This window comes from Rhinatrema bivittatum, chromosome 4 (assembly GCF_901001135.1).
Source record: "Rhinatrema bivittatum chromosome 4, aRhiBiv1.1, whole genome shotgun sequence".
In the NCBI taxonomy this organism is placed as follows: Eukaryota; Metazoa; Chordata; class Amphibia; order Gymnophiona; family Rhinatrematidae; genus Rhinatrema; species Rhinatrema bivittatum.
This window is the reverse complement of record NC_042618.1, coordinates 428,744,582-428,772,570: the sequence shown is the minus strand read 5'-3', so window position 1 is coordinate 428,772,570 and position 27,989 is coordinate 428,744,582. Positions and strand designations below refer to the sequence as shown.

The 27,989-nt window shown below is 45.2% G+C and overlaps 1 protein-coding gene across 1 annotated transcript in view; it reads right to left on the bottom strand.

Moving 5' to 3' along the window:
• Positions 1–277: 277 nt before the first annotated feature.
• Positions 278–27,989, bottom strand: part of SSUH2 (ssu-2 homolog) — a 113,134-nt gene continuing 85,422 nt past the window's right edge. The window contains exons 7-10 of the mRNA XM_029597527.1: positions 26,183–26,275; positions 12,163–12,280; positions 8,414–8,521; positions 278–1,262 (exon numbers count right to left, since the gene is read on the bottom strand). Of these exons, the coding sequence (XP_029453387.1) occupies positions 1,116–1,262; positions 8,414–8,521; positions 12,163–12,280; positions 26,183–26,275 (466 nt within the window). The 3' untranslated portion in view covers positions 278–1,115. The remainder of the gene's footprint in view (positions 1,263–8,413; positions 8,522–12,162; positions 12,281–26,182; positions 26,276–27,989) is intronic.

Below are 27,989 nucleotides of genomic sequence, written 5' to 3'. Positions count from 1 at the left end.
CTCCCATGTGATCACCGGCTCCTGCTCTGATGAGGGGCAGATTTCCCCACTGCAGCCTCTGCCCATTCCCCCTCAGAACTCTCCATCATTCTTATAGGCAACAAACAGGCACAGCCCATGTGCAGGAAATGAGCTTACTGCTCTCTTACATCTTCTGTCTCGCTATTCCCAGGAAAAATTAACATTTTTCTGTAAAGTCGCTGCTTGGATGAGGGTAGTGATGTGGGGAAACAAAGCAGAGAGGCATGCCGGGCTGGCCTTGTAAGTTTAAGTGCTTTCCACAAAACGTTTATTAGAAAATATGTACAACAAAGCATATCGTAGGCCACTGAGCTTTTAAACAAGACTTCTGCTTGATCTTTATCCCTTCACTGCAGGGATGTTTCAGAGTCCACACAACACACGCATGTAGTAATGTTCTTGCATCAAGGTTGTAGTAGAACTGGACTTATGTAGTCCTGCAGCATGGCTGAACGGCAGATCAAAGCCTTAGCCAGCTGCTCCCCGCCCAAGCTCAGGGATGTACTTTAACAAGTAGCTGATTTACCTTTCCAGCTTGGGACAATATTAGCCAGATACAAGAAGGTCTCCTGGGTATGAAGCAGGAGTACAGCTTTATCCTCTATATCCCACAGTCTGCATTTGCATTGCAACCAGATTCATTAAGGCTTTTTTTTTTCCCCCCCATTTTGTGTCTATGGGAAAAACCTTTAGTGAATCAGGTACTTAATCAGGTGTTGAAAAACACCTGAGAATTCCCTGCGAGAGCTGAGCACTGGTACAGCCTCACTCATCTAACAGGAATACTAATTACTTCTTCCCTGGAGTTTCATTTTATCCTGCTGCTACATATTTCTTGGAGGTTTGGGTTGGGAAGCGAGAGCTGTGGTTGGGTTGGAGACAGAGAGCTCATTTGGCTTGAGAAGCGAGAGCTGTGGTTGGGAGGGAGCTCTGTTGTGAGATGGGAGGCGAGAGCTGGTATGCGTTGGGGAGGGAGAAGCAAGACGAGGTTTGGGTTGACAAATGAGAGCTGTGGTTGGGAGAGAGCGCTGGTGTGGGTTAGGGGAGGGAGAGCTGTGGTTGGGAGGGAAAGCTGGTGTGGCTTGGGAATGATGTCACATGATATTACATCCACAGCAGTGTTTCTTGGGGTAATCCGGTGCATACACTCTGTTCTCCAATCCATAAAGGTAGAAAAGGAAGCGTTTTCTGTCATACCGACAGTGAACCACCGTCAGGGGAATCCACTCCACACTTTGGCGCTGGGAACATGAAACCAAGAAGAGAAAAGCATGAAAAAATGTGCATCCATTACAGTACAACACTAATGTATACAGCACCTTTCAGACAAAATCTCCCCCCCCCCCCCAATACTTTGCAGTGCTGTGGGAATGAACGGATATCATGTAATAAACAAGGAGAGGGTGAATGCATGAGATGCGGCATAATGGAATGAGCCAGTGGGTGAAGACTCGATTGTCCATCCCGTAGGGTCTCAGACCTGGAGTTAAAACGAATATCCAGGGCCCAAGGAGGCTTCAGGTGGGATTGGAAAAGAAGTAAGGAGTCTCTCCAGAAGCAGGGGCAGGAGCAGCTACAGGGTTTGGGGTAGAGGATGGTGAAGTGAAGCTGCAGGAGTGGAGTTTCAAGTCCAGGGAGCCATTTTATCTGAGACCCGTGAAAAGCTTGGGAGATTCCGCTCCATCTTACATGGATTCTAAGCTCTGTGTAGAAGTGTCTGCTTCTCAAGAGTATCTTTGCAGCACTCTCTGGACTTGACCTGGATACTCCAGAATTCTAATGGACTTTTGCCAGGTCTCCAGAAAAACACCGGAAAACTCTGGATCCTGCTGTTGAAGCAGCCTGAATATGTGAGCTCCCGAAAAGGAAGTCACCTGGAGGAGTATCAGACTATCAGCCATGTGGCTGGAAGAAGAAGCAGGGGCAGTGTCGGCCGCAAGAAAGAGCGAGGGCAGTGTTGACTCATGCAGCCAGCAGAAAGAGGAGTTGTCCCATCAGCCACAAGAGCCTGAAGTGGAGGCTGCTATTGCTGCTCAGTTTGGGGTGGGGAGAGAGAGAGAGAGAGAGAAGTGAGAGTTTGAGTGTGAGTGAGAATGAGTGTGAGAGGGAGAGAGGTGAGTGTTTGTGTGTGAAGGGGGAGAGAGACAGGTGAAAGTGTGAGTGAGCATGTGTGTGAGAGTCAGCAGGCTAGCATGATCTATTGTGCAAGCTGTGCATTTGCACAAGGTTGTGGCTCAGAGGGGTAGCGGCCTGGCACAGCAGAAATGACCGGTTGAATCAGTAGCAGCGCAGAGGCAACTTATCTACTTTAACCCTGCCCTGGCAACAGAAAAAAAAATATGAACAAATTTCTCACTTAATAATGGACTATGGAAAACAATATACTTGTTTTTTCAGCAACCACCATCTAGCACAGGGTCCGAGATATTCACCTGGTACCCTTTAGAGCTAAAAGCTTCTTTGTGCTGTGGGTAACTTCATAGGTTGCTTTTAAATTGTGTGAACATAAAGTCTCATATAAAGTACTTAACTCGGTGTTGGTAGAGATGAAACTTCTCTGTAATAAATGCCGCTGAATTGCAGGTCCCTTTCAGGTCTTCCTTATGCTTACTGTTAAATCGCCCGTATTGACGCCGTGTTTGAAGGTCCCTTTCAGGTCTTCCTTCTTATATTCGGTGATGAATCGCCCGTATTGACGCCGTGTTTGAAGGTCCCTTTCAGGTCTTCCTTCTTATGTTGGCTGTAGAATCACCCGACTTTGCAGGGTTTCGGAGTAATCTCCTTCTTCAGGGGTCCAGCCAGTTCTTACAAACGAGCTGGCTGGACCCCTGAAAAAGGAGATTACTCCAAAACCCTGCAGAGTCGGGCGATTCTACAGCCAACATAAGAAGGAAGACCTGAAAGGGACCTTCAAACATGGCTTCAATACGGGCGATTCATCACCGAATATAAGAAGGAAGACCTGAAAGGGACTTTCAAACAAGGCATCAATACGGGTGATTTAACAGTAAGCATAAGAAGGAAGACCTGAAAGGGACCTGCAAATCAGCGGCATTTATTGCAGAGAAGTTTCATCTCTACCAGCACCGAGTTAAGTACTTTACCTGTTTATATGAGACTTTATGTTCACACAATTTAAAAGCAACCGATGATTATACCCACAGCACAAAGAAGCTTTTAGCTCTAAAGGGTACCAGGTGAATATCTCGGACCCTTTGCTAGATGATGGTTGCTGAAAAAAAGAGGTATATTGTTTTCCATAGTCCATTACTAAGCGAGAAATCTGTCCATGTTTTTGTTGTATCATTTTTCTCACAGTGAGAGGTTTTTTCTTTATACTGGCAACAGAAAAAGCAGGTGGTGCCAAACCCAACTTCTTCGCTTCTTTCCCCCCTTCCCCAGGCTAGCAGAAGGAGCAGGCAGTGCTTATCATAGAGTTAGCCTCTGGTGCTCGGGGCCCCCACTCACCAAACGTTGGTGCTATGATAAGCTACTGCTGCTGGCCTGGGGAAGGGGGTCCCACTTACTTGGAACCCAGCAGGCCTACCTGAAGGAAAAGAGAAGCCTTGGTGGCAGCCAGTTCTCCATTGAAAGAAAGACCATTGAAGCGCTTGAAGCTGGTGTGCCATGCTTAAAATTCCTGCAGCGGCCCTGCCCCCAAGGAAACCCTTGCTAGGGAATCACTGCAGGACCTTGAAGTGTGCACACACCAGCTCCAGGCACTGCTGGGTTTTTTGCTGCTAGTGTTGTTGCTCCTACCACTGGACCAGGAATACAATTTCTTGGGAAAAAACACCCTTAAAAGGTCCAGACAAAAAGGTAAAGAGAGGAGGGCTGGAGATGGGGGAGAAGCTGGGAAAGGAACTGAGAAGAAGGGAGCGAGATCATGAGTGAGGGTGGGGAAGGAATAAGAGGGAGAGGGGCCTTGATGGGAGAGAAGGGATGCAGAAAGAGGTGGAGAGCCCTGGAGATGGGGGAGGGGGGCGGTAGAGGCCAGGGAAAAGGGAAAATGGGTGAAAGTACAGTGGATAGGGTGGAGGGTGCAGGAGAGAGGAATGAGGATGGAGAGAGAGGGAAGGGAAAGAAGGATTCATGATGAGGAAGAACGGATGAGGGAGAATGAGAGGATTGGTGAGGTGGGGAGGAATCCAGGAATATAATGTATGAGGGAAGGGGAGAAGAAAGAGAGGAGAGAGCATAGTGGAAAGAGGAGGGATGGAAAAGGCAGACAGGAAGAGGAGACGAGGAGGAAAAGAAAGTATGGAGGGATCAATTTGGAAGAAAGAAGCAAAGGAGACCAAACTAAAATAGAATAAAAGGACATCAGAGAGAGAAAATTAAAAAAGGAAGAGAGACAAGCAGAGAATGAAAAAAACCAAAAGCTGGAAACGATTTTATTATCTGATAGAGAATATTAATAACTCCTCAGTGTAAAATATCCTGGGACCCAGTTCAAAGTCTCTGACAGGGCCATGTCTCCCACACAGAATTTACGTTTGTTTGTTTTTTATGTCACTTATTTTTTACAGCTGGATTTCGTAGGCTGATTTGAATTTTTCTGGTGCATAATTCATTCCCTTGTATACAGGACATGCCCACCAGCCTTGAAGCTTTTGTATTGGTTTGAAATATTTAATGGTGACAAAATTCCAAGAATGTGCTTTTAGGTTCATTTTGGAGAAGATTACTGCAGTTTCCCATGGAGCTAGTCCTCTGGACAACCCTTTTTTTTTTTTATTTAAAAGTACTTAATGTTCCTGCACCCTCCTATATTGGGGACGGGGTACAAAATTTACATACATAATAACATCAAGAATACAAAGTCGTAGACAACACAACAATTCACACTACCTGAAACGGATAAACAATTATTATCATAAGGTAATAAACCTGCTACTGGGTTTCTTACTGGGCTGTGTATCACAACATCGGAAATTCCTGGAAAAGCTGTTTTAAACAGGCGGGTTTTCAGGGCCTTTTTAAATTCCTTAGGATCTTGAAACGGCCGTCTATGCAAAGAAAGTGCATTCCATATGCTTGGGCCTGGTAGAGAGAAAGTCCTCTCATGAGTAACCAAAAGCCGGGCAATTTGAGAGGATGGTATGTCAAGTAAATGTTGACTGGGGAGGATCGCAAGGCTCTTGATGGGAGTAGAACTTCAGGCCCGAAGTAATCCAGGGAGAAGTTGCATTATTTAGAAGACTGTGAATTATAATGGCCCACTTGTATTGCATATGTTCTTAAACAGGAAGCCAGTGGAGGCGCTGTACTACTGGGGAGATACGCTTGCCCACTACAGGCACAGTGGGGGAACAAGAGAAGGCCATGAAAGGCTTCATTAGAATTCAGTGGGGGGGGGGGGGGGGGTAGGGGGAGGAGGGAGAGCACAGTAATTGTTTGCACAGGCAGCGAAACAGGTAGCACCTGAGCGCATATGTGTGTGAATGTGAGAGAGAGAGAGAGAGAGAGAGAGAGAGAGTGAGCAAGCGAACGCATGAGAGAGTGTTTAGGGTGTGCATACATCTCGTCCCTCCCCCCCCCCCCCCACTCCCAACTATTCCACAACATCAGAGGGTGACCAGAAATCCAAAGTTCCCATGCATTACATCCTTATTCCACTAAAACCAAAGCTGACCAGACACCCCAGGAACTCTCCATGACTCCAAAATGGTCTTCTTCTCTTGAAGCGGCAATCACTTCAGCTTCAGCGAGCTTGGTAGAAACATAAAACTGACACTAACTTCCATAACTGCAAGGAGCATGCAAAGAAACCTAAAGGAGCCATTCACCAGGCAAAAAAGGATTACATCTCTAAATAACTAGAACTCTCCATGAATCATCCAAGTAAACTATTCAAACTAGTACCGAAACTCTCCTGTCTCACAAATGACTTCCACCACCACAGGGGACCACCCAGCAGAGGACTTTGCCAAATTCATCATGAACAAGATCCTAGCGATATGCTCTTCCTTTGACAACTTTCCCTTCATCATCCCATCACTAATGACCCCATCCTCTCCATCCTCTAGCCAACATCACAATGTCTGAATTCAGAACCATCACTCCCCAAGAATTGGAAAACATCCTCCAGAGAATCAGTCAATCCCCTAGCCCCCTGATCCCCACACTATCAATGTTCATTTGTAACCCGAAACAAGAACTAGCCCCTTCCTCTCCAATATAAATAATATAATTATCTCAAGGCCTCCTTCCCGACATACTTAAAACAGCAGTAATTAAACCTATCCTAAGAAACCAGGCTCTGATCCCAAAACCATAGATAATTACCACCCTGTCTCCAGCCTTCCCTTCTTATCCAAACTTGTGAAAAAGGTAATCTGCTTCCAACTCCTGGATTTTCTTGAGGAGAGAAACATCCTGCAAACCCACCAATCCAGCTTCGGGAAAGAACACAGCACTGAATCTATTCTTATGGATATCACCAATGGCATTTATCTACATGCAGTTCAAGGGAGTGATTCCATTCTAGTCCTACTAGATCTTTCTGCAGATTTTGGCATGGTTGGGCATAGTCTCTTGAGTCATCACCTAGGAAATATTGGTATTGAAGGGAGCGCCCTTAGATGGCTTGAATCCTTTCTATCCTACAGAATGCAGTTAGTTATGTGGGCAAATGAACAATCCACTTCTACAAATGTCATCTGTGGAGTACCACAGGGTTCGGTCCTTTCCCTGATTCTCTTCAACATCTATATTCATTCTAACTGCGATCTAATTCTTTCAACATATCAATTGTCACCTGTTTGCAGACGACATCCAACTTTGCTTCAAACTTGGAGCTGACCAAGCCACTCCCATTGCTAATCTTAACAACTGTCTGAAGGCAATAGCCCAATGGCTCAGCAACCACAAACATAAACTCAACGCCTCCAAATCTTAACTCCTCTAGTTAACCCATTGAGGTCACGCCTTAAGAACAATGTCCACCCTTTTAGGTAAGTAGCCTAGGGTTACATCTTGACCCTAATTTCACAATGGAATCCCACATCTCTAAAGTAGTGAGAACCTCATTCATTTACCTCCATCAGATTTGCCAATTATGCAACTACTTTGACCAGCACAGCCTTATGTTGGTCATCCACTCACTAATCACCAGTTGATTAGATTTTTGTAACTATTGTAACAATAGTGTCTCCCTGATCTGCCTGAAATGACCACAACTTGTGCAAATTAGTGGCCAGAATTTTGGTAGGAGCCAAATCATTGGACCACATACAGACTCCACTGGCTACCAACTGAAACCAGGATTAAATTCAAAATCCTCTGCTTCATCTTCAAGTGTGTAAACAATCAGGCCCCGGACTATCTTTCCCCATGTCCTAGATTTCTACACCCCTGCTAGACAGCTCCGATCCACACAAAAGGCTCCTCTTTCTTCACCATCTCTGACTTCCACAAAACCAAACTGCACGAGTCTGAGGGCCTACTGCTGCAATGCCTCCCCAAGATCTGGACTGAGGCTCCACTACCCATCCGCCTGGAACCAAGCTACCTTGCTTTCTGGAAAAAAAAACAAAAGCACGGTTATTAAACCAGGCCTTCCCTCAGTTAGCCCAGTAGGAAGCTCACAGACCTTATTGGATTTGATTCTACTAAAATGGAATACCTCTAACCAATATACTTGTTAATTCTTAAATTGATTGTAATCCACTTTGAGACCCTCACCGGTACAAAAGCAGAATATCAAATGTCTGTATAAATACAATGTACAGCGCGACCTAGGTCAAGTAGTGCTCTAGAAGTGTTTAGTAGTAGTAATGTTCTCCGAGGACCAGAGAAATGTGAGCCCACTGAGTGTGCATGTTAGACACGTGGATTTCTGATGCAGGTGCTTCATTTGGGACCGCAAGGGTTTTCCCTGCACCAGAGATCATATGTTTTTTTTGTAACGTAGTGTCTATATAAAGATGTCGCTAATGTTTTACCGTCTTCTTTTGTCTCTCTCATCCCTATCCATCTTGCTCTCCCTCTTCTCTGTCTCTATTTCTGCCTCTTTCTCTCTACCAAGTATAACTGTCACTAATAGGATTATTTTTCCTGTCTGCATATTAATGAGGTGCAGAGCAACACCTTCATGCTCCTGATCACATGCTTCCATCTAGTGGCACACTGGAGTAAGTTCGGCACTGATAGAATAAAACATTGAACCCATCCAAGATATACACTGTATATATTCATTTTCTGTGGAAAGGTCAACCAATCAGAATATAGGATTCCCTTTTCAGAATTGCAACAATATCCCCTTAACTGTTTGATTACTTAATCTAAAGTTAAGAAACATCTACACACTACTGTGCTGCATGCAGTGGATTGTACACTGTCCAATATCACAGTGAGATGTACAATGCTGCAGTGCCAGCATCTTCCTCACCTGCTGGAGAATGAGTGACTTGTTAGCATACACAGCTTTGTGTTCTGTGATCCCCCTCAAAGATGCCTGAGAGATCTCAGAGTCTGGGAAGTCAATGATGGGTTTAACCTGAAAAAGATAAAACAAGAAATAACACCAGAAACCCCTGAGACTTTTTATTTTATTTTATTTATTTATTTATTTATTTATTTAATTAAGGGTTTTTATATACTGCGGCACGGTAGGAAACATCACCTCGGTTTACATTGAACATTAACTTAGCAACAGCTTTACAATCCAAATCAAGTAAAAAAGGGTATATCACTCATAACATTAAAACTATAAGATAACATAGGGAGCATAACGAAAAAAAGGGTACAAAGCTGATAGTATTAAACTTGCAAATAAATAATATCCAATAAGTTCAAATGAAGCGCATTTGGCCAGCTGATCAAATTAAGAGTACAAATAATTACATGATGGGCCATATGAAACATGATATGTGGATTATTTATGGTTCAGAAGAAAATTGATGGATCAGTTACAATATTAAGAAAGCTGTGTATATATATAGGTCAGGGGGAATGCTAAAAGTGATTGGAAGTAACATGATTAGAATAAGTGTTATAATTAGTCTCTTAAATGTTATTGTCTGAAGGGAAGTAGTCATATATTGTAGGCCTGTTTAAACAGCCAGGTTTTCAGGTTCTTTTTGAATTTCTTGTGGTAGGGTTCCTGGCGCAGATCTGCGGGCATTTTGTTCCATAAGTTAATTCCAGCTATCGTGAATGATCTTTTTCTTGTTGAAACATATTTTGTATTTTTGAGCGTAGGGAAGGAGAGTTTAGCTTGGTGCATTTTTCTTATTGGTCTGTCTGAAGTATGGACTGTAAAATATCAGAGAACCAGTGCATGTCTTGGTTATGTAATGACTTGTGTATAAGGGTAAGCACTTTGAATAATACCCTTGATGCAATTGGAAGCCAGTGTAGGAATTGTAGCGCTGGTGTGATATGTTTGTGGTGGTGCGTGTTAGTAAGCAAGCGTGCAGCTGCATTTTGTAGCATCTGTAGTGGTTGAAGTGAGTTATTTGGGAGACCTAGTAGTAAAGAGTTGCGGTAGTCCAATTTAGATAATATTGTAGCTTGTAGTACAGTCCGGAAGTCATGTGGGTGTAGAAGGGGTTTGATCCTTTTCAAAGTATGCAGTTTGTAGAAACTATTTTTGATGGTGGAGATAATACATTTTTTTAAAGTGAAATGTTTGTCGATTATAACCCCAAGGCTGTGGACTTGTTGTATGATGTGATGGTCAGCAAGAGATTGTTGAGTGGGGTAAGTATGGGTGTTATTTTGAGGCGAAATGATGAGAAGCTCTGTTTTGTTGGTATTTATAGCCAATGAATTTTCAGTTAGAAGATTCTCAATTTCAGTTAGTGCGGTATTCCATGTATTGAGAGCATTGGGTAGGGAGTCATTGATCGGGATTAGGATCTGCACATCATCTGCATAAATGAAGTGCTGGAGACCCAGTTTTGTCAATAGTCGACAGAGTGGAGTGAGGTATATATTGAAAAGAGTTGAAGAGAGAGAGGATCCTTGGGGTACTCCTTGTAGCAGACTTTTAGGTTTGGATTCGTATTGGCCAACTCTAACACTGTATTTCCTGCCGTTCAGAAAAGATTTAAGCCAACATAGTGCAGTGCCAGTGATGCCGAATTGTGATAGGCGAGTTAAGAGGATGTTGTGGTTGACTGTATCAAATGCCGAGGAAATGTCTAGTAGGGCAAGTATATAAGAGTGACCAGTGTCTAATGCTTTTAGAATTGAATCAGAAAGTGATAGGAGAAGAGTTTCAGTACTATGGTACTTACTGAATCCATATTGGGATGGAGAAAGTAATTCATTTTCATCGAGGTATTCATGAGACTGGCAACTGGGATATACATCCTTAGCAGTGATAATGGGGAAGATTGGAGGGCCATTTGGTTTAACATAGTAGATGATAGCAAATGAATACCAATCAGAGGCCAATTAAGTGATTGGCAATAAGCCAAAGGTAGTTAAACACTTCCAGGTACAAAAGGGTCAATGTATAGGAATAGTCTCGGGTAGGCAACAGTCAGAGTAAAATCATCCCACAATACTCTATAAGCCATCTTCAAAGATAAAAGTGCCAGTCTCTCAGTCTTCACTTGAACAGCAATTAAATCTCCCAACTCTCTGTATCAATACTGTGCTGGAATGTTTGGCTTACATACCTTTATGTTTCAGGACTTAAATTCTCCCCCTTTAAATACACTTCCCATCTCATCCCAACCAACCGTAATATATAGATTAAGTACATTAATCCCAGATTCCTCGCATGGGACGTTAGGGTTACATCCCTTGCTCCTGGGACCTCTCACTCCATACCCCATGCCATTACGCACACCTCCTTGGTCTTCTTGAACTGGGTTCCCTGATTTAACTCCACTCTCTGGAACTCACTGGGGCCCCCTCATACTAGATTCATCCCTTCTCCTTCTCAAGCCAGCTTTTCCCTCAGGTGGAGGAAATGCCTCTGCACGCCATTTTTCCTTTCCTTGGGAGGAGGAAATCCTTCCTTACTTTCCCTTGAGAGAAAAAGCCTCTGCTAAGCCCTCTCCGTACTGGAGGGCTGTCCGGTCCCCGCCAGTCGACAGGCTGGCTACTCCAGGTGCTCTACATCCTGGAGGTCGCTCTCTCTGCCAGCTCCACCCTAGAAAGGGCAAACTACGGTCAGATGGCCCAGAATTTATATCTCCCTGGGACACGTCTTCCAAGAATCAATTTAACCCATGCTCCCTAAGGGGACCAGCACACAACATTAAAATATCCTATAGACCCTCCCTACCACAAATGCTATCCTGTGGACATTCAGGGATATTGCACACACACAAACAGTTGAAACATTTTAGACAAAACTTTAAAACAATGGGAATCCTTGTTTGACTAGAAGTGGAAAAGAGCACATATTTGGGGGTATCCCCATCCAACAATACAGGATTTTTTCTCTGAATAGGTTTGATGAAATCTCAGAGAATGAAAGGTTTCCCTTGCAATTTTCCCAGTAAATTAAAGATGGATGGTTTCTGTCCCACTGCTGACCGTGTGAGGATCACACAATGCAGCAGCTACAGACTCGGACACAGATGTGTCATCTTCTCCTGGACCACAGAGCTGATGGAGGAGGGAAGACAGGGCGGGGCATATGGGAAGGAAAATGGGAGCTGTTATGACTTGTCTAATGATCCCATCCATCATTCTATTATTTATTAATCAAATTCTATGCTCTCTGGAGATCAGGGGGCTCAGCTGGGGGTCAGGGGTGAGGAGGATGCTTGGAGATTCAGAGCAGACAGGACTGTGGCTTCCTACTGCTTCTCAGAGCACATGGTCAGACAGGATGGGGCCATGGCTTGCATATGAGAGAGAGCAGCATAACCCAGGAATTCAAACTTCTTTGTGATGTCTGCTAATGGAGACGCTAAAGAGAATTACAGATTCTACGTTAAACAGGTCCTTCCAAACTTCAACAATTCAACCACAACTTAGTTTGAAATAAAATTATCTATTCAAATATTGTAGTGCCAAAATATTTCATAAGATTTTCAGCACAGCTGCCCCCATTTGTTGGAACGTCCCCTCATCTGGTAGAGGTTACAGCTGCAGCACCCTGACATGCCATATTCTCAATTAATGCATAGCACTTCAGTAGAGTAAAGGCAGTAGAGAAGCTGAAGATCTCACCAGAGCATTCTCATCCATAAGCACGTTCTTCCCATGGACTTTATTGAGGAGCTCCAGTGGAAAGGCCTCCACCCGCTCACGCTGCAACTCCGAAACAAACTCAAAGGCATCATTCTTCCTGGAAGAGGTAAAAAATAATCTCTGTAGGATGAATAGATTCGTATTATAGTTGGGTGAAATTTTTCCTGCTGCCGTCTCTTCCTCCATTTAAAATGGATGAAGGATTGGGTTTATCTCTTGTACAAAAAAAATGGAAGATTAAAATGTGTGTATTCCTTTTAAACCTCTACCAAATGCTGCAACTCTAAGGGTTCCTGTGTCTGTCAGGGAGAGGGTGGGGAAGAACAGGCTGGTTGGGACCTGGGTCCCTGTGTCTATCAGATAACCTGCCTGGGGGTGGGTGGAGGGAACAGGTTGGTTGGGACCTAAGTGCCTGTCTCTGTACAATAGCCTGTCTGGGGGGTAAGAGACTGATTGGGAACTGGGTCAATGTAGGGGAACTTGCCTGGGGGTCAGGGGGTACAGGTTGGTTGAGGCCTAGTCCCTGTCTCTGTAGGGTAACCTACCTGGGGGGGAGGGGGGGGGGAGAGGAGAATTGGCTAGTTGGGACCTGGGTCCCTGTCTCAGTAGGGTATCCTGCCTGGGGTGGAGGATGAGGGTAGGGGTGAAGAACAGGCTGGTTGGGACCTGGATCCCTGTGTCTTAGAGTTACATGCCTGGAGGTGGGGGAGGGGGATTGAGACCTGGATCCCTGTGTCTTTAGGGTAACAAGTCTGGGGGTGGGAGTGGAGTTGGGGGGGTTGTGACCAGGCTGGTTGGGGCCTGGGTCCCCGTCTCTGTAGGGTAACATGTCTGAGAGGAAGGAGCTGGTTGGGACTTAGTTGTATAAAGTCTAGACAGAATAGGGAGATTCAGAATTATAGCCAATTCTTGTGAATCTTAATGAAAAACAGGAGTGTACCAGGCAGGTTTTTCATTTCTTTTTTTTTTTTATTATTTTGTTTGTTTCAGCTTTTTTTCTTTTATTTAAAATGAAAAAAAAAATGTTGAGCCCTCTGATCCTGCCTAGCCCCTACCAAACATGGGACAAAGACGATCCCTGGTCACTCCTGTCCTGCCCCCCATTCCCCCCCCCCCCCCCCACCGGTGATGCACTCAGAAATGGCGCTGGCAGACCGAGGCCAGCACCATTTTAATTTCATCCATACAAAATGGTGCTGGGCTGGGTCTGCCAGCGCCGTTCTTCAGTGAACCACCAGTGAGGCAGGAATGACCAGTGTTACGCGTCCCACCTGCAGCCGTCCCGCGCACGGACCTGCTCACCTTCATGGTTCCACAGTGGGTCCCGGGACGACCTCCCTCGCAGTAGTTGCTAACCCTGCCAGGCCCCGGCGTCCCGCGGCAGCAGTCGCCGGGCCTTCCACTGTGCGTCAGAACTCACGCCGAGGCTCGGCGTCCTCTGCCATGTTAGCCACGCCCTTACGCGTGCACGCGCAGACTGCCCGGACTCATGTAGGGTCAAGGGCAGATCTTAGCTCCGCGGCGCGCCCTGATTGATCCCTCGATACAAGGAAGTTCCTGTCTATGCTTCCTTGCCTTGGCAATCGGTTCGGTTTGTTCTAAGATTGCCTCTGCGTTTGTTCCTGTTCCTGCCTGTTCCTAGTCTCGTTCCAGCGTCCTTCTGTTCCTGACTTGTTCCTGCATCCTAGTTCCTGCGTCCTGCTTGTTCCTGTGTTCATCTGTCTGTCTACCCAGGTAGTACCCTTGGACTGTCTTACTGGTACTGACCTCAGCTTGTTCCTTACCTGTCTGCCTCAAGACCTCAGCCTGCCTTTGACCTCATCTGACCTCCGGTATCTGACCCCTGCTTTACTGACCATTCTCGGATTGACCTCTGGATCTTGACCTTTGCCTGCCTGACCTCGTCTCCAGATTTGGCTCTGTTCCTCGCCTTGTCATCACCAACTCTGTGTTCTGGTTCTCCTTGTTCCAACCAGCCTCCAACTTCGAACCCGATTGCGCTCCCCCTGTGTCCGTGGGCACACCAGACTTCCATTCCTTCAGGAGTCCCTGCGAGGCCCACCTAAGTCCAAGCAGCCCGGGCTTCCAGTGGTGAAGCTCTTCACAGCCTCTGTCTCCTCCCGTGCTCCGCCCCCTGGGGGCAGTTACTTCCTGTTCCCTTTCAGGAGGTGTTCCTCCACTGTCCCAGGACAAGGGTCCACCCCCGAGCGCAACAACCGGGAAGTGTTTCTGCCCCATAAAAAAAGGAAAATGATAAAGATTGGCATTTTGTTTTTTTGCTGGTAGCAGCAGTGGAAACATTTTTAAAATGAAATAAAACTTACAAAACTGTGTTCATTTTTGTTTTGATTAAAAAAAAACAAATTGAAACGAAATGGGAAATTTCATTCAAATTTCCCATTTCATTTGAAATAAATGCTCATCCCTCGAGAAAAATAATGTAAACTTAATGGCTGTTATCTGCCTCTGTGACTATGGGACCAGCATTCTTTGTATATAAGAAAAATTATGAATTTCATCTGAAACATTTCACTGCATACTTTGGGATAAGCAGACAGCTGATGAATATTTTCCTAAAGAGCTCACTTAGGGGGTCATTTTCCAAAGCGATCGCAGATGAAAAAGGGACTTTTCGCGTGCAATCAATAAATGGGGGCGGAGTCGAGGCGGCATCAAGACTGGAACAGGAGGAGTCGGGGCGGACGCCGCAAAGACATCGCGGACAGCGAAAAGGTAAGAACCCTATCAGCTGCCAATTTCACGCCCAATAGCCCCACCTTTTATGATGGCGCTATTGGGTGCGAAAGCCGGCAGCGATCGCACCGCAGAGGTGCGATCACTGCCAGCTTTCGCAGGCCCCGCCCCCCGCTTCACCCCCCCCCCCCCCGCCCCCCTGTACCGCGCGATTCAAAGAGCCCGGCGGTATTAGAGAATCCAGGCCTTAACGAGAATGCTGAACACTGAAAATTAAGAGGTCAATATCCAGTGGACCCAGATATTCAGTGGAGCAGTGAGTGGAAACATTACTTGGGTAACTTTACGCACACATTCAGTGGACGGGATCGTTACCCAGATATTCCACGGAACTTATCTAGGTACATCTTCTGCTGGATATACCCAGGTAACTTTCCCACTCACCAGTCCACTAAATTTCTGGCTAAAGTTATTTGGGTAACTTGAGGGCCGTGATTTTTCTGACCAGACTTACCCAGATAACGTGCGCCTCTGGATATCAGTGCTCACCAGCTGAAATCTGACCCCGCCCTCGGAATGCCTCCGGTGCTTCGTCACTTTACCTGACCAAATTTTGTCTGAGTAATAAGTTACATATATGACTTTTATGTAGTACTGGATCCCTCCCCCACCTGATAGCCTAGGCCACCTGGAACAAAGAAATATCAAGTTGAGCTGACAGTGAATGAAGACAAAGAAAGGTCAGTACTGATTACCTCAAAAATCAGATAAATCTGGTTTCACCACCTCACTACTTTTTCTCCACTTCCAGAGCCATTCAATTGCATACACAACTGTTAGTGTTTGCTGAACATTGTGACTGTCCCATAAGCTAGCTAAGGCCGGTTTTATCCTTCCTAGTGCTAACCATCCGAAGAACTGGGAAAATCTTGTCTTACCTCTCCTGCTCCCCATCGACACAGTATCCCAAGCAATGATCTGCTGTGTGATGCGATCAACGTATCACCTGGACCAACACTGCTGCAGTCCTACTCCGACTATACTGGAAGAACACCGATTCCTAGACCAGCACAGAGCTGCGCAAAAGCTTCACATGCACAGAGCATCCCAGAGGCCAGCAGACACACACATGCACACACATGTATACGCCATAAGAAAGAGGATTAAGAAGATGTTCTGCAAAACCACAGCAGCGAAGAGCTTTACTATACAACCTGGTCATCTCCTACAAAATCCCTGAAATATGTAAGCTTTAGTGTTTTAAGTCGGAGGTAACAGCGTAAGCATTATTCGCTGAAGATCCTGAGAGAATTGCAGGTATATAAGCTCTGAAAAGTGTTCGTCTTTATAAAACTGAAACTGCGATAACACACAGAGTAAAACTAACAAAAACAACAATCTTACAACAACAGGTAGTGTTGATACTTAGGAATGTGGATAAACGTTAATACAATCAATGAACAGGAGCTTACACAGCACGGGTTACATACAGGCCGATGTAATATCGGTGCAAGGAAAACGGGCGCCCGATTTAATATTTAAATTGAGTAACGCGATAAAAAGGAGGCACAAGGGGAAATCGTGCGCTCCTAGCACCACCTCAGCAGCGGGCACCCAGGAGAGGTGGCTGTCAACGGGTTAGGAAAAAGGATGCTCGTTAATTGAGCGTCCCTTTCCCTAACATGGCTGCCGGCACACTTTTTTTTTTTTTTTTTTTTTTTAAACGTTCTCCTCCTTTTTGTTCCTCCAACTTATTATCATCACGATATTAAGTTGGAGGAAGTACAGAAAAGCAGTATTTTCTGCTTTTCTGTACACCTTTTGGGCTGCTCAGAAATTTCTGAGGGTAAAAATGTGGGTGTCGGGTGCACATTTTTTTTTTTGTGTTGGGGAAGAATAGCTAATAGCCTCATCAACACGAATTTACATGTCATGAATGCTATTAGCTTCGCGGGGGTGGGGTACGTGTTTGGTTGCACATTTTGGATGTGCTGATCTCCTTATAGCATAAGGGGTTGTGGACGTGCGTCCAAACTACGGGTTAACCAGAGCGCTTGGCTGAGCGGCACTGTATTGCATCGGCATGAAAATCGTCAGACTTGCCTGAAAGTCTGAGTAAATACAATGTTTTTCTAGTTTTTTTTCCTGAAAGTCTGTGTGCACGAGTCCACCTTTAACTCATCAGGTAGAGCATTCTACGTTGCTGGGCCAGCCATGGTAAACGTTTCACAAAAATGTATACGAAGAAAGGAAGAAACCTCAAGAACATTTCTGCCAGAGATTCACAAAGCTCGAGGTGGAACAAAGATGCATTTATTTAAAAATTGATAGCCTGCACCATCCACAATTCTGGACTGTTAAGAAAATATACATTAGAAAATATAGGAAAATAAAACGTCACAAAATAAAAGATCTTTAATGTGGAGGCACTGCAGAATGGCTTATCGTTCAGCGAGCAATGTATTAGGGTCAAGATCTTAAATGTAATGTGCCACATAATAATTCGTAGCCAAAGTAAAGAAAACAGTACAGGTAAAACAGCAGCATTTTGCCACATGCCTGTCAGCACACGAGCCACGGTGCTCTGTAGCATTTGTAAAGCATTTAATGTGGATGCTGGGAGCCTGATAAACAGCATTACAGTACTCTGAACCAGTAATATTCATTGCCTGCAACGCTGTTCGAAAGTGCTTGAAACTCCAAAAGGGCTTCAATCTCCCCGGTGACCGTAGTTTGAAAAATGAGCCTTTCACTGCAACCTTAACTTGTGGCTGGAAGGATAATGCAGAATGAAATATAATACCCAAGTTCGTTAACTTGCTCAGAGACAGGGATTACCCAGTTTGTCCACTTGTAATGGTAGGGGGCTCTTCAAAACTGGGAAATCTGGATAAGATCATAAGTTCAGCATTAATTTGTTCGCAATTATTCACTGTCTGATTGCCAAAATTACGTTTGCCACTTCAGACAGAGAATCTGAGCTAGATGATGATGATATAGGAATAGAGAACTGTATATCATCAGCACAGAGGTGATAATCAACCCCTAATCTGGCCAAAAGCCTATAGATGACTCTTCAATGTTAAAAAAAAAAAGTGTTTCCCATAAGGCTATGCCACCCCAGTTTCTAAGTTTACCAGGAGAAAATTGAATGACCAACCCTGACTTGTTGTACTCAGTCAGACAGATACAATCTAAACCATTTCATTACAGTTGCCTGTATTCCTATTGCTGCTAGCCAGGACATAAGCGCGCATGTTACAGTTTCAAAAGCCACAGATATTAAAAAAAAAAAAAAAAAAAGTCAATGTATAATGCTTGCCAAAGTCAAAACCTCTTCAGAAAATGTCAAAGCTTGATACAAATAATGCTCTAGCATTATCAGTTTATTTATACCACACCAAGCACTTAATCTCTTGTGTGGTTCAAAAAAGAGCAAACTATGTATACAATAATTACATAGGGGCCAATATTTAAAAAAAGTTGAATTTAAGCCCTTAAATTAGGTTCCCTAAATTTGACACCTATTTTCAGCCAAACTTAGGGGCCTTTCAGATGAAAATTCACATAAATTTAGGATGAATTCACTCCATCACTGTCTGCTGATTGGTGCCTCCATTGATAAAAGTCAGTAAAAGGACCAATCCTCTTTCAGAAGGCTCAGTGAGGGAAAAGCCCTGCTGGGAGGAGTCTTCTCCAGCAGGTGTTCCCAGGTGTGGAGAATGGATTGACACTTTTTTTTTTCAGGGGATAATAATGGGGTGGAAGGACAACCAGACCTAATGGACCCCAGCTCATCCTTTGATTTCTAGGTAGGAGATATTTTCCACATAAATAAAAAAATAATAATAATAATCAGCCTTTTAACTTAAACACAGGGTTGCCCCAGGCCTTATCAAGAGTTTAATCATCCCCTTGTAGGTCACTACCAGATAAATAGTAAATGCACTAATAAATTTAATGAACTCAAATTGTATGCATCCCTATTCCCATAGCAACCTAAACTTAACCAGGAACTAAAAAAAATTAAGATGAAGGCAGCAGTCCAGCAGCAAGAGTGGGGGCTTCCGTTTTTTTTGCATCAAGTGTCACATGTATGATTTTTTGCCTGCCTATGAGAGGTTTTAGGTGTGCACCCAGTGCAAAGAGCTCCTGTCTCTCAGAGAATGAGTCCAATCTCTGGATGCTAGAGTGGCAGATTTGGAGGAGCTGAGATAGACATAGCAGTATATAGATGAGACCTTCCGGGTCATAGTAGCCAATCCCAACTCTAGTCTGGCAGCCCTGGTGCTGCCTTGGAGGAGGAAGGTTTCCTAGTTGGACAGCATCAACCTGATGTGGCAGGAAATGATCCTGTAGCAAGGACCTGCTCTCCAGGTGGTGCATTGTCCTCTTGCACTGAGGATGTGTCTTCCAGGGCTACAGCCCAGGAGGGAAGGGTTAGGTGGGCCATCATAGTTGGTGATTCGATTATTAGGAATGTAGATAGCTGGGTGGCTGGTGGGTGTGAGGATTGCCTGGTAACATGCTTACCTGGCAGACTTCATGTGTCACCTAGATAGGATTTTAGACAGTGCTGGGGAGGATCTGGCTGTCGTGGTACATGTGAGCACCCATGACATTGGAAAATGTGGGATGGTGGTTCTGGAAGCCAAATTTAGGCTCTTAGATAGAAAGCTAAAAACCAGAACCTCCAGGGTAGCATTCTCTGAAATGCTCCCTGTTCCACGCGCAGGTCACCAGAGGCAGACAGAGCTCCGGAGTCTTAAAGCATGGATGAGACGATGGTGCAAGGAAGAGGGATTCAGTTTTGTAAGGAACTAGGGAACCTTTTGGGGAAGGGGGAGTCTTTCTGAAGGGATAGGCTCCACCTTAACCAGGGTGGAACCAGACTGCTGGCGCTAACCTTTAAACTAGAACAAAGGGGAAACAGACAGTTGCTCAGCAGCGCATGGTTCAGAGGGAGGTATCTTCGAAGGATACTAATGAAGCAATAGAGTTAGGGCATCCCAACAGAGAGGTTCCAATAATAAGAAAAGTAGTTCATGTGCCTATAAGTAAAGAATCGCCTGAGCTAAAAGATTCCAAATTATCCCTGACAACTAAAAAAGCAGAATGTTAATAGAAACAAAAAACACACTTTGAAATGTTTGTATGCTAATGCCAGAAGTTTAAGAAGTAAAATGGGAGAGTTAAGAGTGTATAGCAGTGAATGATGACAGACTTAACTGGCATCTCAGAGACATGGTGGAAGGAGGATATCCAATGGGACAGTGCTATTCCAGAGCACAAATTATATTGCAATGATAGAGAGGCACAACTTGGTGGCATGGTGGTGCTTTATGTCTGGGATGGTATAGAGTCCAACAGGATAAAGATCCTGCAAGAGACGAAATGCACAATTGGATCTTTATGGGTAGAAATCCCTTGTGTGCTGGTGAAAAGTATAGCGATAGGAGTATACTACCATCCACCTGGCAAGAATGATGAGACGGACAGTGAAATGCTAAGAGAAATTAGGGAAGCTAACCCAAATTGGTAGTGCAGTAATAATGGGAGATTTCAATACCCCAATATTGACTGCATAAATGTAACATCAGAACATGCTAGAGAGAAAGTTCCTAGATGGAATAAATGGCAGTTTTATGAAGCAATTGGTTCAGGAACTGACAAGAGAGGGAGCAATTTTAGATCTAATTCTCAGTGGAGACTGGGATCTGGTGAGAGAGGTAACAGTGGTGGTGCCATTTGGCAATAGTGATCAAAATATGATCAAAACTGAATTAATGACTGGAAGGGGGTCAGTAAGTTAATCCATGACTCTAGCACTAAACTTTCAAAAGGGAAATAGTTAAAAAAAATGAAAAGTGCAGCTACAAAGGTAAAGAGTGTGCAACAGGCATGGACATTGTTTACAAATATCATCTTAGAAGCACAGTCCAGAACTATTCCGTGCAGTAAGAAAAGTGGAAGGAAGGCCAAACGATTGCCAGCATGGTAAAAAGATAGGTGAAAGAGGATATTTTAGCCAAAAGATCTTCATTTAAAAACTGGAAGAAGGCTCCATCAGAGGAAAATAGGATAAAGCACAAGCATTGGCAAGTTAAATGTAAGACATTGATAAGACAGGCTAAGAGAGAATTTGAAAAGAAGTTGGCTGTAGAGGCAAAAACTCATAATAAAAACTTAGTGAAAGTATGTGGGGCCATTGCCAGGCCGAATGGAAGAGCCTGAAACTGGAAATGTTGACCCAGGACTTTGAACCAGAGGTACCGCTGGTGATCCCGAAGGATCGGGATGTGGAGATATGCCTCGGTGAGATCTAAGGACGCGAGAAACTCCCCTTTGTGCACCGCGGCCACGACCGTCCTCAAGGTCTCAATGCGAAAACGGGGGACTCGAAGACACCGGTTCATCTTCTGCAAATCCAGAATGGGCTGAAAGGTACCCTCTTTCTTGGGAACCACAAAGTACATCAAATACAGGCCCTGGCCCTGTTCCGCTAAGGGAACTAGAACAATGGCTCTGAGGTCGAGAAGCCGTTGCAGAGTCCCTTGCACTGCCTCACGTTTGGCCTGCGAGGCTACACGAGACTCCACAAAGGCCTCCTGCATTGGATACGAAAACTCGAGAGCGTAACCATCCCAGACCACTTCCAAAACCCAACGGTCTGAGGTAATCCTCGCCCATCCATTTAAAAGCTCAACAATCTGCCTCCTACAGCTTCTGCGACGGAATGGGTGCCCCTGGCTTCATTGGGAGGGTTTTCCACGTCCAGCTCCCTGGGGTGTGGACTCTCTGCCTGGGCGACGACCTCCACGAAAGGATTGCTAGCACCCTGGGGCTGGCCTGGACCCCGAAGGAGCTGAAGGCCTACCAGAGTGAAATCTGTGAGAGTCCCAAAAGCGAGGCCGAAGGGGAAAGACCTTCCCTGAAGGTTTCCTATCCTCCGGAAGCTGGTTGCCTTTGGATTCCCCAAGTAACTTCACCAATTGGTCCAGGTCTTCCCCGAAAAGAAGCTTGCCCTTGCAGGGGAGGTTACAAAGCTGAGACTTGGAGGACAAATCCACTGACCAGTTTCGCAACCAGAGGAGTCTACGAGCCAAGGCCGCAGATACCATGCTACACGCCGAGGTACGAATCAAATCATACAGAGTATCTGCGACGTACGCAGCACCTGCCTCCAATTGCGCGGCCTGTAAGGGTCCACCACTGCCAGCATTCGGTGCCGCAGATGCCTCCTAGACCCAACAAAGGCAGGCTCTCTGCATGAGGCTGGCACAAATAGCCGCCCGCAGACTCAGAGCTGAGACCTCAAAGACCCGTTTAAGCTGAATCTCCAGCTTGTGGTCCTGTATGTCCTTCAGTGCCGCAGTCTCGGCAACAGGAATGGTGGTCTTCTTCGTTACGCAGACATTACCGCATCCACCTTTGGCACCTTCACAAGATCCAAAATATCCTGCGAGAGGGAGTAAATCTTCGCCATCGCTCTTCTTACCGTCAAGCTCGCGTCTTGCGAATCCCACTCCCAGGTAACTAGTTTGAGAACCTTCTTTGGTAGCAGAAAAGAGGTCGTCGGACCACAAATCCCCTCCAGGACCGGGTTAACCCCTTTGCTGTCAGACTCCTCCTGAGCCACTTTGCTGTCAGACTCCTCCTGAGCCACCTTGACCTCCAGAACTTCCAAAACCTGGGGAATAAGAGGTCTAAGCTCCTCACGCTTAAACAAGCGCACCACACTGGGGTTATCACCCTCTGATGAAGGCAGCTCATCTGGATCCAGGTCGTCCTGGGTCCCATCACCCATATCCAGCAGGACCCCCGGGTCCTGATCCAAAGGTGAAACCATGGTGTCCTCCAGCAGGGGGGACACCACCTATCTTCAACTTGGGTCCCCTGTTGGTCCCCTGAAGGTGGCTGGGAATCCGAAAGCCCCTTAGATGCTTGCTTAGCCAGAGTTTCTGAAGGCACATCCGGCCGCGTTGCTCTCTTCAGCAATGCCTTCTTCCTAGCCAGGAAAGCCTGGTGAAGCAGAAGTACAAACTCCAGGCAAAACTCCTCTGGGTCCTCTTCCCCCCTCAGCTGAGGGATCCAGTAGTCCAACATCCACCCCAAAAGAACAAACTTGCTCCACAGGGGAAAGGATAGGGGGGGTGGCTTCCTCATCCTGCAGCATCCGATGCGGGTCTCCCCCCCCACGGGGGGGAGGCATAGAACCGGAGGACCACGGGCCTTGTCTGCCAGCCCTTTCCCCGAAGAAGGTCCTTCCTGCCTGGTGCTACAGAGGGAATCTCCATCCAGTGTCTGTCCTGTCACGCCACATGCGTGGCAGGCCGCCATTTTGGTTCGGAGAGCCATGAGCCGGCCCGCGTTGCCACGCGGTAGTCGGCAAAAAAGGAAAAAAAGAAGTCGGGAAAGCGCCACATGGCCAGGGGAACTAAAAATAACCACCTCCCTGCAAGCGCAAAGCTCCGACAGCCGAGACCGGTCGAGAAATGTGGCGAGAGAAAAAAAAAAAATGCACGAAGGCTTCCCCTCCCCCTCCTGTCGACCTACCCGGAGCGCCGGGTCGCCGACAAGGTCTGCAGAGTTCTAAGCTCCCTCCTCACCACTGGCTGCCGGCAACTGCACGGCCCGTCACTAGACAGACTCCACCTACCTTGAGGTAGTCCCTTTGTCTTTTTATTATTATTTTTTTTTTAACTTTAAAGAGACACCCTAGGAGCCTCAGGGAGCTGAGGAAGAGGAGCCGCTTTAGTGGACAAGGAAACCAGGAGCCCCTGGTTGTCGAGCCACTGGACTGCTGCGGGCGAGACATAGGCAGGGGTGTCCAACCCCCCCGGTCGCCCGGCTTCCAAAGAGGGATGGCCCACGAAGGTACCTAACACCTCATGAAGTGGTACTTCTAGTCCTAACTATCCTACTTCTTTTCCCTATCTTTCTCCTTTTTTTCTTTTTTAAACTAACTAACTAACAGACTGCAGTAATGCACCTCTACCATCTGCTGGAGTCAGAGAAATACTGAGGGACTGCAGGTGGCACTCTCGGTTATGTAGCAGTGCCCAAAGTTTTTGTTCTCTGACTCCATCTGCTGGTAGGGATGCATAACCCACTGGTCTGGTCTGATCTGGGTTTGTTCAGGAAAGACATGGTTTAATGAGATACAGCCAGCATGGATTTATCCAAGGGAAGTCTTGCCTCTCAAATCTACTACATTTTTATGAAGGGGATGAATAAATATGTGGACAAAGATTAACCGGTAGATGTGGTGTATTTGGATTTTCAGAAGGCATTCGAAAAAGTCCCTCATGAGAAGCTTCTAAGAAAACTAAAAAGTCATGGTGTTGGAGGCAATATCCTTTTGTGGTTTGCAAATTGGTTAAAAGACAAGAAACAGAGAGTAGGATTAAATGATCTTTTTTTACAGTGGAAAAAGGCAAACAGTGGAGTGCCTCAGGGATCTGTACTAGGACCAGTGCTTTTTAATATATTTATAAATGATCTGGAAAGGGGTATGAGTGAGGTGCTTACATTTGCGGATGACACAAAATTATGCAGAGTAGTTAAATTTCAAGCGGACTGTGATAAATTGCAGCAGGACCTTGTGAGACTGGAAAATTTGACATCGAAATGGCAGATGAAATTTAATGTGGACAAGTGCAAAGTAATGCATATAAGGAAAAATAACCCTTACTGTGGTAACACGATATTAGGTTCCACAACCACTCAGGAAAGAGATCTAAGCGTCATAGTGGATAATACTTTGAACTCGTCGGCTCAGTGTGCTGTGGTGGTCAAAAAAATGAACAGAATGTTAGGAATTATTAGGAAGGGAATGGTGAATAAAATGGTGGCTGTCATAATGCCTCTGTATCAATCCATGGTAAGACTGCACCTTGAATACTGTGTGCAGTTCTGGTCACCACATCTCAAAAAATATATAGTTGCACTGGAAAAAGTACAGAGAAGGGTGGCCAAAATGATCAAGGCAATGGAACGGCTCCCCTATGAGGAAAGGCTAAAGAGGTTAGGGCTGAGAAAAGACGGCTGAGGGGAGATATGATGGAAGGTCTACAAAATCATGAAAGGACTTGAATGGTTAAATGTGATTCGGTTATTTATTCTTTTGGATAATACAGGGAATAGGGGGCACTCCATGATGTTAGCAAGTAGCTCATTTAAAACAAATCAGAGAAAATTATTTTTCACTCAGTGCATAATTAAGCTTTGAAATTCATTGCCAGAGGATGTGGTTACGGCAGGTAGTTTAAATGGGTTCTTAAAAAGGTTTGTATAAGTTTCTAGAGCACAAGTCCATCACTGCTATTAATCAATAAGGATTAGTAGCTTGGGATCTAGTCATTTATTGTTTGGGTACTTTCCAGGTACTTGTGACTTGGTTAGCCACTGTTGGACACAGGATACTGGGCTTGATGGACGCTTGATCTGACCCAGAATGGCATATCTTATGTTTTTATGTTCTGACCTGCTGGACTGGCTAAGGTAAGAAGCAGGGAGGGAGAGATAAGTGGACTGAGGACCAGGAGTGCCTGGCCAGTTGGGCTAGAGTTGGGATCATTTTTATTTTTTTTATTAGCGTGGGATGACATGCAAACAGACTGAGTAAAAAAAAGCATGCTTTTTCAGTTTAGCGCACTTTTTAAATTCCTGGTCTATTTGCATGTCATTAGTTTACTGCATCCCACGAGGACTACTCATTTTACTGCACGCATAAAATAAGAGCCGTGCTACAAGCTAACTCAGATTATAGAGCGGGTTTTATTGTATCAGTCCCTATGTTACTATGGTATGCTGCCAAATGAAGCAAATTTTAACCTTCTGCTGTCATCTCGTGGTCACTATAGGGTATTGCATCTAATTTCTACTCCTATGCATTGCAATCCAAAAACTGCCGTAAACCAGGTATCATTATTTATAAATACCTGCCTCATTGACAAATACTTTACAAGAGGTAACAGTCCAGTTTTTTCACTTTATGCTTCTGATGTGAAAAAATGTACTATATATGTAGAGGTCTGGAACTCAGATTAACTGAGTAACTGCCTCTGTTCTGCCTGTCCCTCAGGGCCACAGTGATAATTCCATCTTTAAGATTTTTAATTTAGTGCAGAGCAACTAAATATACCTCGTCCCATGAGGGTACATGAGGCCCCAGTGTACTCCAGGACGCACTCCTGATATTATCTGTCTGCTTATCTTTGATTTTTTCTTTCTGAAACTCAGGTCATGGAAAAGAAACCCTGGTGTGGACATGAGAATGCCCTGCCCCTCATGACACACTCACCAGGTGATAGTCAGCTGCAGGAAGTGTAGGAGTCTTCCTTCACCTTTGCATGTTGTGCAGATCTTGTGGCCACGTCCTGAACATGTACTGCACCTTAAAGAAAGACCAAGAAAACAGCTTTTTTTGCTTACCATAGAAGGTTAACATTTAAAAAAAATAGGGAAAACAGATAAGTTATAAGGTATACTAGGTGGGATAAACATCCCACTGAATATTCATGAATAAAGTTAACCGGGTACATTTAGCTGGATAACTTTGAAACCTAACTGGATGCATTTGAATTTTGCTGGTTAGGCTTCAACGTTATCTGGGAACACGTACCTGGATAACTTTACTCAAGGATATTCAGGGATGTTCAAAAAATGTAGCCAGTTACATAGTGATGCTAAATTTAAACAAAAAACAAAAAATCCAACCTAGTAGGTCTGCCGGTCCATAACCCCACCCCTCCATCCTGCCCCTCTCCCCCTCCCCACCGTAAGCCCAAGTACAACCCTAATCCCCCACCCCACCCAGAACACCCCCCAAAAACCTCTTAGCGCTGGCTCTCAGAATGTCCAGTGTTGCTATCAGAGTATTGCTTATGGTACCAGTATGACTGTGAAAGCAACGCTGTGAGCATCGGCAGCAGGATAACTGCACTGAGCTCCCGGCAGCAGTGGTAAGAAATTTGGGGGAGGGGGGATTTCCAGGTAGATGGGAGAGTTCAAATTGGAGGGGGAGCCTTCCTTAAAATTTTAATTTTGCAAATTTTGGGAGGAGGAGGGGGCTTTTCGGGCCTATAGACCTGCTACAATTTTGGAATATGTCTGGGGGGGCTTTGGGGGAAAGGGTAAGGATCAGCCAGCAGGGGGCAGGGGGGAATCGGGCTGGGAGTTCTTCTAGGTTTTTCTATTTTAATTTGGCATTGCTATTTAACTGGCTATATTTTTTTGACTACAGCTGGTTAAGGTTATCCGGGAGTTTTAACCCTGCTCTTGATTACGTCTAAACTTAGCCAAATAACTTAGTCGGCTGACTCGTTCGGTTTACATCAACTCTGCCTCGGAATGCCCTGAAACCATATACAAGTTATTCGGATTCATTTTATCTAACGTCATTATCTGTATAAAATTTATCCGGCTAAGAGGCAAAGATGTTCAAAACTTGGCATTTATCTAGATAACTCAAAACATATCTGGATAAATACCTTTGAATATCAATGTCTAAGTTTTCTTTGCAGACCTCCATCAAAGTCTCAGTGTCTCAGGTAGCTCTGGCCAGCTCGGTTCGCTGTTCTACAGCCTCAGCCTCTTCAGGTGAGAAGGCATGCGAAGCTCTCTCTGCAGTTGTGTCAGACAGTAAGTGGGGTGCCATCTTGTGCTGTCACTGATTGTCTGATTAGTGTACAGTATTACAGTGTTTAGGAAGCATTACTATCTCTGGCGACACCTGCTCGGGGGACAGGGAGGACATGGATAGTTTGAAGCATTTTGCACCCTCAAATGTTTGTGTGGTTGTAGTGGCCTGGATGCATCAGAAGATATGGGGGAAACGTTTTAAAGCATGTAATGCCACAATTTGCAGCTGATTCATTAAAACTCGCCATTCTGCTCTCAAGAGCACCAGTGGGAACCCTGGGTGGAAAGAAGCAAATGCCATTGTCCCCTGGTGACACCACTGACCAGTCTGGGAGACCCCGCGCTGGGGCATGAAAGGGTCACTTGGCTCAAGGGTCATGATGAGGAGTGGGGAGAGGATTTAACAAGAAAAACACCAGGAGATCCCTGGACCTCTTCTGTCAGCGCAGAGGGCTGTGATGTCCTGA